The 18,685-nt window shown below is 34.5% G+C and overlaps 1 protein-coding gene across 1 annotated transcript in view; it reads right to left on the reverse strand.

The window, feature by feature from the left end:
- Positions 1–18,685, reverse strand: part of GPM6A (glycoprotein M6A) — a 167,774-nt gene that overhangs the window by 15,486 nt on the left and 133,603 nt on the right. The window contains exon 4 of the mRNA XM_008065335.2: positions 1,480–1,633. Coding sequence (XP_008063526.1) covers positions 1,480–1,633 — 154 coding nt within the window. The remainder of the gene's footprint in view (positions 1–1,479; positions 1,634–18,685) is intronic.

The following is an 18,685-nucleotide window of genomic DNA, read 5'->3' on the forward strand; positions in this document are numbered from 1 at the left end:
TTGTTTTTTACCTGGCAATCCTGTCTGAGAGGCTAGTCACATCACTTCCAATTTTTACTTTTAGGGTTAGGAGAATAAAAGGAAGCCATTGAAAGGGAAGTACCAAAGCCAATGCCCTGGTTTTCTAAGCAGCTGGTTGTGCATTGACCTCCAGTGGCAGATGCCAAGGTTTCTTTTCCTATGTTTAAGGGGACTTGATTCTGAGAGCAAAACCTCCCCTGTAGAAGAACTGCCCATAATCCTTCTTGCCAAGAACTTCATCCATAGAGCATGTAATCCTATTTTTCATTTCAGACTACAGGGCCCCAAGGGCTTCAATTGACAGGATGCTGGGTGGGCCACTGTTCTGAAACATGAAGCTAGTTGGCCATAGAGTGGTTCTTAGTGTATACCCATAGAATCACAAGGCCTTCAGGTCCCAACTGATGAAACATTTCCTACTTTTCTAAACTATGAGGAAAACTCACTGGAGAAAAAACATTTAGAGTGTCTCCCCAGATGTTCATCGGTTGGATTTTAATATCTGTTCAGTCAAAAAAAAAAAAAAAATCCATTTGCAAATGTGGCTTTGCATGGCTTTTATAAATTCTATAGCTTCCATTTTAATTATTTACAAACAATATCATAGAACCGCAAAGAGGTTAACTGAAATTAGACTCTAACTTTTCACACTTCTAGTTCAGTCTAGTTTCGACATGAGAGGCAACTGACTTCTAAGCAAGGACACAGACTCTGAAGAAGAGTTGGCTGGGTTTGAATCCTCGCTCTGTCAGTTGCAAGCTGTATAACCTTGGGCAAGTCATTGAAGTTCATTGTTCCTCAGTTTTGTCATCAATAAAACAAGACAACAGTATTGCCTGCCACACATAGAGGTGTGAGACAATTTGATTTAACAATTTGACTTGTATAAAGTACTTAGTATAAGGTCTATATATTGTAAGCCCATGTACAGATGAGTAACTATTATTATTCCATAAAGTTTTAGCCCTCAGTAAAAATAACCAAAGAGGACTGCTGATTTATTTAGCATCCTCTGATTTCATTATTATTAAATACGGAATGATTTTTTTTTTTTCTATTTCAGAAGACAATGAGCTACATCTTTCTTTGGTGATCTTCATACTAGACTTCTCATTTTGTGTAATTTATCACAGGAAGATAAAAGCAGGCTGCAGGCATCACACTGCGTTCGGAAAGGAACAAAGGAATCGGGAAGGGAAGCTACAATTATCACCTGCCAATACCAGAAAATTCATTCTGCTCAATGTACCTGTGCATATGTCTATGTTTTGAGAGCAGTTCATTGACCTTTGAGTTCCTACTTATGTACATTTAAAAAGAAGTATCTTAAACGAGAATGCACTGCAAAATATATCTGACAGACTTGATGATTCCAAAATGACCTACAATCTTTTCGAGGCAGCTATGTAGGTACGACAAGGGGGGGTGACGTTGCACAGAGATCCAAGATCCACCTACCAAACTGACGAAGATCCAGGCAGAGATTGGCTCCCTCCACTAGTGTGGCGTTTCGGCAGATGGTCCACAGATTGAAGTACATGTAAACTGGCAGTGAGGTGAAAGCCGTGACACCCAGCCAGGCCAACATGAAGAGGTATGTCAGCATAATAAACTGCAAAACAAAACACACAGAGAGAAAGCACATCATCTACTGGAAAAGAATAATTTGAGCGGCAAAGTTCACTAAAGAGTATGGAGGCTCTAGAACCTGAATCATTATCACAGCACCATTAGGACCGGCAGCATGGGAAGCTGAGAAGTGAACTATAGTGGGTTAATGAATAAACCTGCTGGAAAATAGCATCTTGGCAGAGGTTCTGATGTACAAAGGAAAAAACAATCCATTCTAAGGCCTTTTCATTCACGTAGTTATCTTGAAATCTTACCACAGAATTTTTTTAAATTTTATGAAATATTCACTGGCATATTTAGAGGAGATTCTGCAAAATGGGGGATTTTACTGGGAAAAATTCCAAGAGAGTTAAAATCTTATCAATAAATTGGGCACCATTTCATATCATAAATATTTAAGTTACTTAGCCCTGTTTGCAATTAACATTATAGGCTGGGCTTGGTGGTTCGGCCTGTAATCCTCGCACTTTGGGAGATCGAGGCAAGCAGATTGCCTGAGTCTGCGGGTTCAAGACTAGCCTGGGCAACTTGGCGAGACCTGTCTCTACAAGAAATCGAAAATTAGCAGGGCATGGCAGTGTGCACCTACAGTTCCGGCTTCTTGGAAGTCTGAGGTGGAAGGATTGCTAGAGCCCAGGAGGTCAATACTGGGGTGGCTGTGAGTGTGCCACTGCACTCCAGCCTGGGTGACAGAGTGAGATTCCAACTCAAAAAAAAATATTAACATTATAAATATGGTGATCTCAAATATATATATCATTATATACAATAGTCTGTACTTCTCTTTTTAAATAATTTTGTGAACTTTAAATCTGTCTTTTTTCATGTATATTAACTTTACCTTTGCTATAGAAACATAGTAAAATATGTCTTAAATATTTAAATAGACTTTTATTTATTCATTTCACAAACATTTTTAATATTTATAAAATGTATTAAAAGTTGTACACAGCACATTCTAGGTAAAGTGAATTACTTGGACCCCACAATTTTTAAATAAATAAATAAATGAAAAGTTGAGTTACTTAGTTTCAGCATAGATTTACATGAGGTTTTAATTCAAGCATGGCAAACATTCTGGATAAAAATATATGTAGATGCATGCATTAATGAATGCATAATAGATAATACACAGAAAAATGTTTGAAACGTAGCCCTTGAACACTGAAAGCCTAGTTTCTATAGGAACTTGATCCTTCTGAATTTCAGAAATACACTTAGAAAAGGCTTGAATAGAATCAGTAGTGTATTCTGGCTCTTATCTTTAACCCCTCAAGTAGTCACATTTTCAAAATAGGAATACAGCTTATAATACATATACTGAATGAAACTAAATCTATTATTCAATCCTATTAATTCATTTGGTGACGAGTTATAGCTAGACTTTACTCCATGATTTAGGTGAACTCTCAAACAAGTCAAACTTATTTAATAATTTTCATAATATATTCTAAAAATAGCACCTTTGAAAAATAATAAAATTGGAGTCAATGTCACGATGGAGTTTATGTACCTATATTAAAGTTATGTTGTGATTAACACAGAGATTATAGGAATTAAGGATAACAGAGAATTTACACATCAAATAGGAAGAGGGGTAGGATATAAAGCCAATGAGACCTGAGATCATGTCACAGTACTTTAGAACTCAGAACAGGATTTCTAATAATATTGATTTATTCCATCTCAAATCTGACTTTTTTTTTCATTTCTACCATGAAATGCTAATGTTTGGTGAATCTGATGATCCAATGTCTGTCTCAGCAATGTCTATAACCTACGAATCAGTAGAAATATTTAAACCTTATCAGTAGAAATATTTAAATCCAAGGTGAAACAAAGCCTGGTTTATATTAGTAAATAAAACTTGCTGAGTATTAAATAACTTAAATCAGTAAAGGAGAGTAAACATCATTAAAAGACTATCTTTAATAGAATTAGCAAAATTTACATCACATTTTAAAGTTGCCTTGTCCAACAAATGCTTAATGAGTATTACCATGAGTAAAGGTTTACGGTAGGAGTTATTTAAGGCAATAACGCTGCCTTCTTATTCTACTGATCAAAAGAATAAAGACAGTCCATGTGGACATAGAAACACTTGGCTGTGTATGGTAAACAATGTGTTTGTCTCCACCAGAGAGAAAGGGTAATACTTCTTGTGTGGTCTTTTTCCTTTCTCCTTTTGGAATGTAGAATCAGGCACATCAATAGAGGAAGCTCACAGAACAGTGTAAGGACCAGTCCAGGATTTCTCCCTCAACACCTTCCCTACTCTAGCACATCATTTCTTATGTGTCCCATCTAGGTGAGAATGGTTCTCAAAGCATGGATAAGCATACTATAAGTGTCCCTATGCATTAATCTCTGATGTTAGTAAATTGTATGATATGATGCCAGTCATTTTCTGTCTTTTGCCACTGAATTCTAATATGTAAGGGGCAGAAATCGATCTACCTACCTATATATCTATCTACCAAGCACCGACATGCCCCCAACTATGCTCCTAAACTAAATGTCACATGTATTTAGCAATAAGCGAGATCTTAAGGCACCTGACTAAAGTATTTTGAGCTGGTTTGGGTCTCGCCCCCTCTTTCTGCTTCTGTTTCTGCCTTTGTAAAATGGGAACTCTAAATCGACCTTATGTGTTTAAGTGTGGCTGAAAATGAGGTAATACATGAAAAACAGCATGAAACCTGGCACATAGGAAACTCTGACAAAATAGTAGCTATTTTTATTATTGATAATATTATTGTAATTACTACTACTGTTGCCAAAACATAGGTTTTACCTGAATAAGACTGTATAGAATAAAAGAATTAGATTTCATTTCTTCTTTGGAGGCATTAAAATAGTGGGTCTGGGAAAGTTATTCAATGTGAGCTCTCTCTCAAGAAGAAAGGTTCCAGAAATTTTTGGAAACCACACCAAAAGTGAAGAAATCCTGCTAATGGAATATCTTTGAGGGAAAAACCCTTTTTATTAATACTTTCATTATTTGCAACTGTAGATCTCAAGGATAATGAATAGTCTCAAGAACAATGAACATGATATAGCAGCTTGAAGCACATTGCTTTGGAGGACTAAAAGCATCTCTAATGTTCAGGAGAAAGTAGGTATATGCTTTTGGCTACATCCTCTCCATTGTATTTCTTTCTCACTGCCCTGGGGGATTTTTCTAAAACTTCTTTTGAAGGTGCTGTTCACTGTAGAATAGGATTTAATAATTCAATAGGTTTAGATTCACATAGATTGGAACACTGGAGCTGTGTTGCTGCTGCTACATTACAAGACAATGGAAGGTATGACTTCTGAAACCACGACACTGACTCTTCTTTCCTCTGTAAGCTATAATGTCATAGAAAATTAATAAGGCTAGATGTTATAGAGCCAATCATCGTGGTGAGAAAATATTTTCATTACTATTAATGCTTAAGTTTTGTTCTAAGAAAAATACAAATTTTCAAATTTTGCATGAAAACTAGTTATATTTCAGGGGGCACCAGTTCATAGTGACTACAGTATCTAAATTAAAGAGGCTAAAATAGACGGGCTCGGTGGCTCAGCCTGTAATCCTGTGCCATGGGAGGCTGAGGTGAGTGGATTGTCTGAGCCTGGGCAGCTTGGTGAGATTTCATCTCTACAATAAATAAAAAAAAATTAGCCAAGTGTGGTGGCGCACGCCTGTAGTTCCAGTTACTTGGAAGACTGAGGCAGAAGGATGGCCGGAGCCCAGCAGGTCGAGGCTGCGGTGGACGGGAGCGGCCACTGCACTCCAGTCTGGGTGACAGAGTGAGACTACAACTCAAAAATAAAAAATAAAAATAAAAAAAAATAAGGAGGCTAAAATAAAATTCTACCTTTCCAGTTTATTAATCTGACAATTAGTAAAATTAAATAATTATTCAAATGGATCCTGTGTAGAAATTTTAATATATTTCTAGATATAAAATAATGTCCTTCTGTATATAAAATAATGTGATAGATACAATATTGCCTAATTATAAATTTACTTCTAGTTTTCCATTGCTAGTCATAGGATGGAACTATATTTTGTCTTCTGAACATTAAATAAATTAATGAGCTACACTTTTATTAGAACAGCCTTTAAGAATGTGAAAAATTCTTCTGATTTTCTTTGTGTATGTGTGGCTTTAGTAACCTCTGCTTTTACATGAAACACTTGCTTAAATTCATCTTTATAAAATATTTTTGGGATACGGAGTAAGGGAATGGAAAAATTATAAAAGTATTGGCTGAACTTGAAATCAGAGTATCTATTCACTAATTTACGAGTTTGATATGTCACTTAAGTCCTCATTCCCATTTGTGAACTGACAATGATAATACCTCTCTCACAGGGCTATGATGAAAACAAAGGAAAAATATTTTGTTTTGTAATTTTACAAAATTACTTTGCAGTAAATGTGGACAGTAACTCAAAGAGAGGAAACTGCTTGATTGAACAAAAATTAATTATTTTGTACTGTCAAAGATTAGGTGTGGACAGAAGGAAACTACTTCTGCCTCATTTTGTGTTTATTGCTTTAAATAGACACTGAATTTTGACTCCTACTAGTTCTAGGAGGGAAGGATTAATTCTGTTGAAATTACATAAGTAAAGTGGCCTCATTAACTTTTCTAGTTTCAGTCATTATTTAAGATTACTCCCATCTATTAAAATGCTCGTTACTTCCTCCTTACAGAGAAAACAATTTCTGTTAAACGTCATTAGCTCAAATTAATTGATTATTTGGTCTGGCTCCCAATTTCAATAATGCTAACTTTGAGAAACTTCAATTTAGTAATTTGGTTGATGTCAGTCATTCATGCATCTTGCCATTTCACTGACATGAGTATGCATTTCTGACTTATCCAACTTCTTTTAACTTTAGGAATAGTAAAGTTGCTATTGTAAAATGGCTATAAAATGATAGAAGGTGGCGCCAGATATTTAGATAATATACAACATATTCCATTAGCATATAACTATTTTAGTATCATTTTATCAGAACAGGAAAATGACTTGCTATTTTGTTTTTACTCAACATAAATTTGTTGAGATCCTTCCATGTGTTAGCATCCAACAAAATTGCTATGAATTATTTCTTTTTTTACATGAAATTTAATAAAACACGTAATTATTGTTTTGATGCCAACCTGGCTACTCAAATCACTGTCGAAAAGTTAGTAGAGAAATTAAAACAAAATTGCAAGAGGCAAGATTTTATATTCTTTGGAAGAAGGCTACATATTCTCTTCGGTTATGTAGCCATTGAGATTGCAGTGTATTTAACCGGAAAATGACTTGTCAAAGGGAATTGGTTTTTCATCTGAATGCCTATGAACTTAGACTTAACGTCTAAGAAAATCACACTCTGTTGAGCTATAGACTTTCTGTAGGAACTTTAACAGATGTGCACCAGTAGAGGTAAAAATAACACCTTAGTAGTCAGCACCATTGATGAAAAGGGGCCAACTGACTCTGATTACAAAAGTCTCTGAGCCTATAAACTGATGGCTGAAAAAATACGGCACATATTGAACTGAATTTATGATATAATGAACAGGCTCATATATAAGGCAGATTTAAACTTTAGTGAAATTAACAAAATGAATATTTTGGTATTTCCAAAATCTTTTTATAACTAAAAATATAGTATCAGGTTGGACTCAGGTCATTATTTCTCATTAACTGTTTCAAAGCACAGGATAAAAAAAATACTTTGCTAAATCACAGCTCGGAAACGTATATTTCACAATAATAGATTTTAATGACATTTTATCATCTTGGAATGGACTTAAAGAGTAGAGATCCATACTACATTTTTAAAAACTCCTGTCTATTTTCGATGGGCAGCACGTTTGGTTCCATGTTTTTGCAATTGTGAATAGTACTGCAATAAATATGAGTGTACAGGTGTCTTTTTTATAGAACTATTTGAGTCCCTCTGAGTATATTCCCAGTAGGGGAATGATGGATTGTAGGGAAGATCAATTTCCAGTTCTTTTAGAAATTGCCACACTGCTTTCCAAAGAGGTTGAGCTAGCTAGCATTCCCACCAACAATGTAGAAGCATCCACTTTTCTCCACATCCTCTCCAGCATCTGTTGTTTTTTTTGTTTTATTAATGATAGCTGTTGTTACTGGAGTTAGTTGGTCCCTCAATGTGGTTTCAAATTGCATTTATCTGATGATTAGTGAGACTGAGCACTTTTTCATGTGTCTGTTGGCTGTTCATATGATGAAATATTATACAGCCATAAAAAAGACAAACTTATGGACTCTGCAGTAACTTGGATGGATTTAAGCCTATCATACTCAGTGATCTATCACAGAAACAAAGAAGGGAGTTCTGTATGTTCTCACTTATAAGTGGACCCTGAATACTCATCATAATACTGTAAGAAAGGGACTGGCAGTAGCGGGACACTGGCAAGGGAGGGAGGAGGTGGGAACACAGCATCAATAAGGGTACATGATCCCAATCCAGGAGAAGTGAGGTCCAATGAGAGGCCCAAGCGTCACCTATATGTAGACCACTTATGTACCCAATCCTGATTTGCACCCTACATCTGTAAAATAAAAATAAATAGTTGTGATCCAATTATGTTCCCACTTTAACAATGAAAGGAAACATCTCTAAATTTTATCAAAGGCAGAAACAGCTTAGAGCTTAGTGATCCTGTGATTAGAAAATTTCATAGGTAGATATTGGCTGAGGGATCAGATTCCCTGATTGTAGTTTTTATTGTAGCCACATATTAGGATCACCTGATTAGTGTGAGCGAGAAAGAGATGCTCAAGATTTCCCTGTGCTAATTATATCTACATTTTAAAAATCTTGGCAGGTGATTCTAATTCAATGTCAAGAACTCCTTCTGTGTTGGAATCAAAGGTCTCGTGACTATACTTGCGGTGAAGGCATCTTAGATCTTCAATTTTAGACTCAAAAGTTTTAAAAAAATAGGATGATAAGCCAGAAATTCAGACTAATGTCAATGAAATTGCCAAATGCATGAATATGTGATGTGAGGGTACTAGACATGGGCCAAATTTCCAAATCGGAGTTTCTTAAATTTGGCATTATTGAAATTGGGGGCCAGATAACTCTTTGCTAAGGGTTGTACATTGAAGGATGATGAACATCCTTTGACAACATCTCTGTCCTTACCCACCAGTTGTGAAACCAAACATTTTTCCCGGGAGAAAAATAGCTCATGCTTGAAAACCACGACACTAAGCCAAGAAAATACCAGATCAAAGGGAAGCAAGCAAACACCTGACTATACTACCGCTCTAAATGTAAAGTGGAAAAACATTAACAATATCGAACACAATAGACTTTGGAAATTATACAGTGTATAGCTTAATACAGAGAAAATTGCTAAAGTCATTTTGTAAATCACTTGAATAAATGCAGTCACCTTCATCATCATTATTTCCAGCATAATATTAGTCTCAAAACTACCTAAGCACAAGTTGTCACCAGAAAATTATTTTAAAAATAATTTGCTGTATTTATAGCAACTTTATTCATAATTGCCAAAACTTGGAAGCCGCAAAGAAGTCCTCCTGTAGATGAACAGATAAATAAACTCCGCCACATTCACATAAGGCATGGAATATTGATCAGCATTAAAAAGAAATGCACTATTAAGCCAAGAAAAAGTATGAAGGAACTTTAAATCCATATTACTATGCAAAAAAGTTAATCTGAAAGACTATAGATGGTACCATTTCAATGCTATGACTGTCTGGAAAAAAAAACAAAACAATGGAGACAGTAAAAAGATAAGTGGTTACCAGGGCGAGAGAGATGAATAGCTCGAGGACAGAGGATTTGTAGGGCAATGAAATCATTCTGAAGTCATTCTAAAATGGTGTATACATATCATTATACGTTTGCCAAAACTCATAGAATGTAAAACACGAGGAGTGAACCTCAATGTAAACTATGAACTTTGGGTGATGATGAGTCAGTAAAGATTCTTTGATTGTAGCAATTACACCTCAAAAGTTTTGGAGTGGTGATAATGGGGAAAGTTATGCATGTATGGGGGAGGGGCTATACAGGGGACCTCTGTACTTTCTGCTCAATGTTGCTGTGAACCTAAAACTGTCTAACAATTAAAATCTACTTATATACTCGAATTTGAATAAGTTATTCATGAGCATATGTAAATTGCTAGTATTATAATCTGTTTCACTGTGTACTTTGGCTAGTAAAAATTACCACTGTCATTATGAAAAGACTTCAATCTCGTTGTTGAACATGATTGCATTAGAATAAAAAAAGATTTGTGAAATAGTTGAATTTCCTATACTAGTCTCTCTCTGTGACAAAGTCACAGAGAATTTTCAGACAGTGAGCGTAAGGGCTGAAAAAGATGTTATCTTAGATACAGAGGCATAAAATCTCCTTGTCATATGTGATACCTCTCTCTAAAAGACCAAAATAAAAATATCTCATTAAAATAACGGCCCAATATTATTGTGTGTTGTTAGTTTGCAGAAGGTGGAAATTTTTAAAACGTACTCAAGGTCTTTTTTCTTTAAATAGCTAAGAGAACAATAACATAATCAAAACCAATTATTATGTTCCATAAATTTATTTTTGTAATGTAGCAGGTTTGCATGTCTAAAGACACACAATGATAGTCAAGGAACTGCACTGGAAGGTAGGCACTGTTTTAGTAAGCTTACCACATCATATTGTCCAGAGTTATTTTATTCCCAGTTGAAGTTAATAGAAATCAGAGCATGAGCTCTTGGGCTAAGATAAAGAAATAAATTTAACCTTTTGAATGTTTCACTTACTGCTATCTCTAATGCCCGGAATGGTGTCTGAAACGTAGTACACACTCAACAAACATCTATTGAATGAATGACAATAAAAATGTAGGGCTTCTGTTTTAAGAAAATACACTCTAGCATGTGTTTATTATTTGAATTTACTGGATTTTAATACATTCATCTGATAACTAAAAATAAAAACATGACAAATAAAAGCCAATTGCCCACAATGTGGCATTATGAAGAGTCAAATATCATTTCAAAACTGACAACTCTCAAGATCTTACAAAATGATTATTCCCCACCACCCGGAAAAGACAAGAAAAAGTGAAAGATTATCTTTTTAGAGCAAAATTACAAAGAATTATATGGACATGAAATTTGTCTACCACCAAATATGATCCTAGTGATAAATCTATAAATTAAAGTGTTGGTCATTTTACTACATCTTTACATTTTAAAATAAAAACACTAGAAGCAAAAATAGAAATAAAAAGAAAACAAAAAAATAAAAGAACAAAACTAAAAAAAGAAAAGAAAAAAGAAATAAAAAAAGAAAAAAAACCAAACACTAGAAGTGCTCCCAACTTATAAATATATTTTTTAGAAACGTGATGCTAAAAATATTATTCTGAAAAAGGCCAACAAAAAGATTGCTGGAAAATGCACACACTAACATAGCTACAATTTTATAAATATACAAAAAAAACTGTTGCTATTGTTTAATAAGATAAACTAACAAAGGAATGAACTAAAACTAATGAAGTTCTTCCATCAATAAGTGTATTTTTTTCTTCTTTTCCAAATTTAAATTAATAAAAATTGGAAAAAGCATTTAAAGAATCACGTAAATGTAGTTGCCATGGAAAACTAATGTTTACCTGACTGATGTGGAAGACAACGTCTAGCCAGGATCTATTATCTCACTTAGACTGGCACAGTGACAGGCTTTTTGCTACCACTTCTACAAGATCACTCTGCCACAGAAAAACAATTGTTAGGGAATTTTCTGCCTTGGTTACTCTATCTTTTATTATTATTCTGCTAAATAACCAAACAAAAGGCAGATATGAGATGTAAAGACAAACCCTGAGGAAATTTAATTGTGCAATACTTAATACATACTTAATCAATTTATACATGTATGATAAAAACATTAGAATGCTATCTTTCTAAGTCAGATGGAGAATTTGAACAATTTCGATACTTTGAATACAATTCAACATCCAAGACAAATATAATTTCATTAGACAACATACTGATAAGTGAGTACCAGTGTGCATTCCTTGAGGGGTGTTTAATTTCAGATGAGAAGTTCCTGGAGGTGTTTGTTTTTAATATTTACTTTGAATGGCACATTGAAGAAAGCCATGCTAAAATATTGCTATTGTTTCTAAGCTGCTTTCTCAGCATATTATGCATAAACCAGCATGTGATTTGTTGCTCTCAAATCAGCCCCTCCTCTGTAACCTTCAGAAAATTATACAGGACAAGAAAATAAGTCATACAATTAAATATTGGTACATATCTGGGTATCACTGTCCAGTGAAGAGGTGAAATATTTTGCAGATTGGTGAGAACATCTGTTTTTCTAGTCATGGCAACATACAGGCTATCATTTGAATGTGAAATTATAACACAAAAGTAACTCTTGAAATGTGATAAAGAAAATTATTATCTCTATTAAAGGAAATTATCTTTATTAAAACCCAGTAGAACATCATTTATATAAAATACATGTATCAATCTACTGAAAGATTATCATTGACTCAAAACTACAACTATTTACAACTATTTTTATATAAAAAAAAGCTGCTTGAATACTTTTTAGCACATTCAGTAGAAATAAAACAGAACTATATAGACAAATTATGTAAAGGACCAGAGTAAGCGATAAAACAAAACAATTCTAGAACATTTAATATTATTAAGATATGTCAAAGGAATGAAGCATACCAAAGAAAACATCTAAATATGCACCCCATGTTTATTTTACCTCCCTGTAGAATATTCTGTGTGTTTTGAGGAAAGAGAGCATACCCACTTCCCGGCACACCAGCACACACATGCATTTCTCAACTAATGCTTTGCTTTCTTTCCTGCTTAAAACCATATTTAGCTAACAGGTAGGAACAGTAGATAGACAGATGGACAGAAGGATGGATGGATGGATGGATGGATGGATGGAGGGAGGGAGGGATGGATGGATGGATGGGTGGAGGGATGGATGGATGGATGGATGGATGGATGGAAGGATGGATGGATGGATGGATGGAAGGATGGATGGATGGATGGATGGATGGATGGGTGGGTGGATGGATGGATAGATGGATGGATGGATGGATGGACAAATGGACAGATAGATATGCCAAACCCAAATAATTCTATCAGGATGACTTATAAATAGGGCATTCCATTTATATGGCTGCTAGAAAAAAAATCATATTAAGTTAGAAATGACATGGCCAAATTAAAATATTGATTATTTTCAATGTAATTGGAAGCTAACATGGTAGAGCAATAACTACACATCAAATGATTAAGTAGTAAGAATATAAGTGACAGAATAAAAAATATAAATTTTTCCTACCTGAAGGATTCTTCTTCTTCAAACCAGATTTTGCTTATAGTCAGAGGAATTCTCCTAAAGTACAAAACTAATTGCAATGGAAAAGCTCTCACTTATTTTTGCTGGAAATGCAAAATGGCACAAGAACTTTGGAAGAGAGTTTGGCAATGTATGTATCATAAAACTAAGATGTATCATAAAACTAAAATAATGTTATCTTATAATCCAGCAATTGAACTCCCTGGTATTTACTCAAATGAATTGAAAGCTGATGACCACACAAAAACCTGCATATGGATGTCTATAGCACTTCATTTATAATTGCCAAAGCTTGGATGCAACCAAAACATTTCTCAGTAGGAGAATGGATAAACTCTGGGCCATACAGACAATGAAATATTAGCCAATGCTGAAAAGAAATGAACTGAGAGGTATAGATTTAGTGAGATGTTGGTCAAAGCACACAAAATTTTAGTTAGAAGGAATAAGTTAAGAGATCTTTTGTATAACATGCTGACTATGGTTAATATAGCATACAGTCTTCTTGAAAATTGCTAAGAGTAGATTTTAAGTGTTCTCAATACTAAAAAAGTGAGATACTATATAGCTTAATTAGCTTGATTTAGCCATTCCAAAGTGCATACATACTTCAAAATAGCATGTATAGAATAAATATATATAATTTTTATGTCAATTTAAGTCACTCAATCAATAAAAATATTTTTTAAAAAACAAAGAAATGTGCGATCAAGATATGAAAAGAAACAGAGAAACCTTAAATGCATATTGTGAAGTGAAAGAAGACAATCTGTAAATGCTACATACTCCATGATTCCAATCACATGACTTTCTGGAAAAGGCAAAACTGTGGAGACAGTGAAAGGATCAGCATGTCCAAGGGTAAGGGTTAGGGAAGTGAATAGGTGGAGCACAGAGGAATTTTAGAGAGGTGAAACTACTCTGTATGATATTGCAGTGATGGATATGTGGCATTATACATTTACCCAACCCCATAGAATATACAACATCAAGAATGAACCGTTCATTCCGTGGACTTGGGATGATAATGATGTGTCAATGTAGGATCAGTGATTCCTATCGTGAGAGATTTTAATAGTGGGGAAGGTGCTGAGCATACACAAGAGGAAGGAATATATGTGATTCTCTGTACCTTCTGTTCAATACTGCTGTGAACCTAAAATTTCCCTAAAAATTAAAAATTTACTTAAAAAAAATGAACTGCATTTCCTCTTTACTACTACTTGCGTTGGTCTCATTCACCCAACAAATCACATTTGAACACTTCAAGATTTGTAAAGATGCATCAAGATTTTGTGCCTACTTACCTCTCCCGCCTGATCTAGCCCAAGGATAACTACAGTACTCTACACATTTCCTTCTAATTCATACCCTCCAGGTTACTTGCAGAAATTCTTTACATCCTCCCAAACCAAGATCAATAGCCCCCTTTACTCACTAATTTAAAACAGTCATGTATCTCCTAAAGGAGGGAATACATTCTGAGAAATGCATCGTTAGGCGATTTCATTGTTGTGGGAGCATTAGAGTGTTCTTACACAAACCTAGATGGCATAACCTATTACACATCTAGGCTGTATGATATAATCTATTGCTCTGAGGCTACAAACCTGCGTAGCACATAACTGCACTGAATATTGGGGGCAGCTGTAACACAATGGTAAGTATGTGTGTATCTCAACATAGAAATTGTACAATACATATACAGTATTGCAATCTTATGGGACCACCCTCTTATATGTGGTCTGGCAATAACCAAAATGTTACGCAGTGCATGATTAGAATCAATATTTCCTGTGTGCCAACAACGTATAGTGTACTAGAACTCAGGTATACACTGGTCAACAACTCTTCATTACAGAATTTAATCACCTTCTCTCCATTCAAACACTACGTTACATGCATGTTCATCAATATACTTAGCCTGTATGTGATCATGTACAAGTGTGCCTTCTATTCTAACTACACCAGGGGCTCCCCAGGGGCAGGGATGCCACTGTATTTCTTGATAGACTTTCAGAACTCAGCACTGCAACAGATTCTTTTAAAAATGATCCAGATCCTAAAAAAAAATTAAGTCAAAGGACGTTTCCTTTTTCAATTGAAAGTAAAATTCAAATAAGACAAAATATATAAAAATAAAAGCATCACTGGCTTAGAAAATTTTTTTAGCAAATTACTATAGAGAAAACTTCCTATTATTGAATACTAATAATATAATTTTGTGTACCAGTTACATTGCAAATGTCTGAGAAATGTACTTTTGACCAGTGTTCACAATATAATAATGGTAGGCTTAATAATTCTTCAGTGATCTGTTAACTTTTATATTCTTAATATACTTAGTTTCCACATAAAGCAACCTTTAAAATATTAACTATAGTAGTAGTTAATCTCAAAATGAGAAAAAAAGACAAAGTGATTTAAAAATTGCTATACAATGTGGACTGGGCTCTGTGGCTCAGCCTGTAATCCTAGCACTTTGGGAGGCCAAGGCGAGAGGATTGTCTGCACCCAAGGGTTAGACAAGACCAGCCTGGGCAACTTGGCGAGACTTTATCTCTAACAATAAATACATTAGCCAGGCATGGTGACACAATCCTGAAGTTCCGGCTACATGGAAGGCTGAGACAGAAGGATCGCCGGTGCCCAGCAGGTCGATGCTGGGGTAGCTGTGAGCATGTCACTGCACTCCAGCCTGGGTAACAGAGTGAGACTCCAACCCTCCAATGCTGTACAGTATGATCTGCTTTGTATATTACTGATTTTAAAACTCCAAAAAAAATAGGTCTTGAGTTTTTATCTGAAAGAAAAAATAAAAATAAATGTTTTTGGCATAAATATTTTCCCCAGCACAGAAGGGATAAAATTCCTTGTTGGAGAATAAAGGCATTCATTAACCAACAAATGTTTTAAAAGGTCATTTATAATCCATGATTGCTATTTCATTCCTAATTGAGTGGCCTAATTTTAAAAATTACTATTAAATATTTGGAAATATTTTCACATTAACAGGGTGTTTTGAGCTTGTTAAACCAATTTAAAAATTATACTTGAAAATTTGTGTAGTGTTACCTGAACATACAATATTGAGATTAATCACATTGGCAACAGTTAAGACAAATAAATGTATTCAGGATGTTATATTGGGATTCATAGAGCTACAGATTTGAAGTCATTTGTTATGAATTTCCAGTTTTATTACAAAATTTGACTGAAGAATCTATACTTGCACATAGCTTCTTTTAAGCCAGAGTATTTTTGTAGGTAGAAACTGGAAATTCATAGGTCATTGAGATATTGTTCCAGAAATTTTCAGGGGTACTAAATTCTAAGATCTAGTTTTATGTTAAATAAATCAGAAGCTGAAGGTTTTGATTATTATGTAAAAATATATACATACACACACAGAGAGAGAGAAAGGTCTACACAGTATTATCATGCTATATACAAGCTACCTATGATAAAATAGATTTGTTAATGTGATTGTTTTTAATAGAGCTACTTTGTTTAGGAAAACATGGATCAGACAATGTGTTATTTCATGTCTTTAATTTTTCTTTTTCAGTAAAAAAACTTTAGACACCCTTGACATGATGTAATGAGAAAGATACTTTATCTCTGTGGTATTCCTCCTCATAACCTCAAACCCCAGTCTAATCATGGAAAAGCATCAGATAAATTACAATTAAGGTACATTTACAAAATACCTATTTATTCCTCAAAACTATCATGGTCATTGGCAACAAAGTCCCAGAAAATGTCACAGTTCTTAAGAGATACAACCAGATCTAAGATGGTATCCTGAATAGGACACTAGCAAAGAAAAATAATGTTTTATAACAAACTAAGGAAACTTGAGTAAAGCACTGACTTTAGTTAATAATAGTGTATCAATATTGGTTCATCAATTGTGACAAATATATCATACTGAGGCAGGCATAGTTAACAGAGCACATAGTTCAGATTTAGTTACGTGAGTCTTCTTAAACCGATCTAATTTAGGTAACTGAGGAACAGGCTGGTTTATTGCTCAGGCATCTTGCTTATTGGTACATGGCCTTCACCTGACTGACCAGGAATATTAGACCTGACTACCTTGTGGGGAGGAATATTCACTACCAGGGCAGTGAATCACAGAAACAATAGGGAATTAGCCAAAACACACAAAAAATGATGTTTTAAGAAAAGCCAAAATCTAATTAAGCAGTAACTTTCATTATTTAGGATTTTGTGGCCTTAAAAGATTGAAAGATAATAATCAAAACTCATGATTAAGAGACCTACAGTCCCCCACTATCGGCTAATGGAATAGTTAGCTTAACCATTACTGTAATTTTATACAAAGCTTCTTGTTAAAGGCAAGGGTGCATTCTTTTCTTTAAGGCACCTGCATTCCATCTTGAATGTATTTTCCTCTCTAATAAACTTTCCTAGAAACTATACTTTGGATTCTCTGCGAAATTCTTTCCTGTGGTAAAGTCAAGAACCCATACAGCAACTATACCCTATGCCGCCCAACATCAATCCTAATGTAAGATATTAGTAATAGAGCAAACTGGGTTTTGTATATATGGTAACTGTACCTTCTTCATTGTCCTGTAAAGCTGAAACTATTCTGAAATTAAAAGTTTATTTTAAAAAATACTTGAGTATTATGAAAATATGAGTCATAAATTACATGAAATTAAAGACGATCTGAGAGTATACAGAAATTTATTTTAAAGGTTTGGTACTGTCATGGCGACTCATGACTATAATCCCAACACTTTAGGGGGCTGAGGTGGGAGGACTGCTTGAGGTCAGAAGCTGGGAAAACCATCCGGGGCAACTTAACAAGATCCAATCTTTATGAAATTTAAAAAAAATAAGTAAATAAAAAGGTCTGACCAAATACTGTCTATCATGAAGAGAATAACAAAACAATTACAAAACAGAGCAAAATGTTGAGATATCATTTTTAGAGATTTTTTTAAATTTTCATTAAATTTCAGTAATTCTAGTGGTGCTCTGAGATGCATTCACATTATTCAAACTCTTTATCAATTTTCCATTTCTAGCTGTTGTAAATCTCTTCTATTTAAAAATCTAACACTAGATGCTTTACATTTTATATTTTTTTCATTTTGTCAATGCCATGTTATGAAGCTAATAGAAAATATTTATGTTAGAAATTAGAAAAAAATAAGAGCTTTAATTTTTTTCCTCCTGTAATTTAGTTACCCTGAGATTGGCCCACCGTCCTAGTATTTACAGAGTTCAGTTCTGAAGCAGTATGTGGATCTACTTCAGTTACTTGTACCAATGAAGTCCTCATTTCCTCCTCCACAATGCAATGCTTTTTGAGCAATATTTTTAAATATCATCCTTCTGTCTGAAGTGATCTACATTCATCTGCTCCCCGTTTTTTTTTTCCTACTGGTAAATCAAAGCTATTATTACCTGAACAATAATGTTGCCTTCCCCTCTAGAGTTAGAGTACTCTAGAGTATAAAGTAGAAGGCAGAGTCTTATACTAGGATTTCTATTTTGGCAGTTTGGGTTCACTTTTTGTTGTTGCTGTTTGCTTGTTTGTGTGTGTGTGTGTGTGTGTGTGTGTGTGTGTGTGTGTGTGTGTGTGTGTG

The sequence above is a fragment of the Carlito syrichta genome, unplaced genomic scaffold (assembly GCF_000164805.1).
Source record: "Carlito syrichta isolate Samal-C Ts95f unplaced genomic scaffold, Tarsius_syrichta-2.0.1 Scaffold308237, whole genome shotgun sequence".
Classification (NCBI taxonomy): Eukaryota; Metazoa; Chordata; class Mammalia; order Primates; family Tarsiidae; genus Carlito; species Carlito syrichta.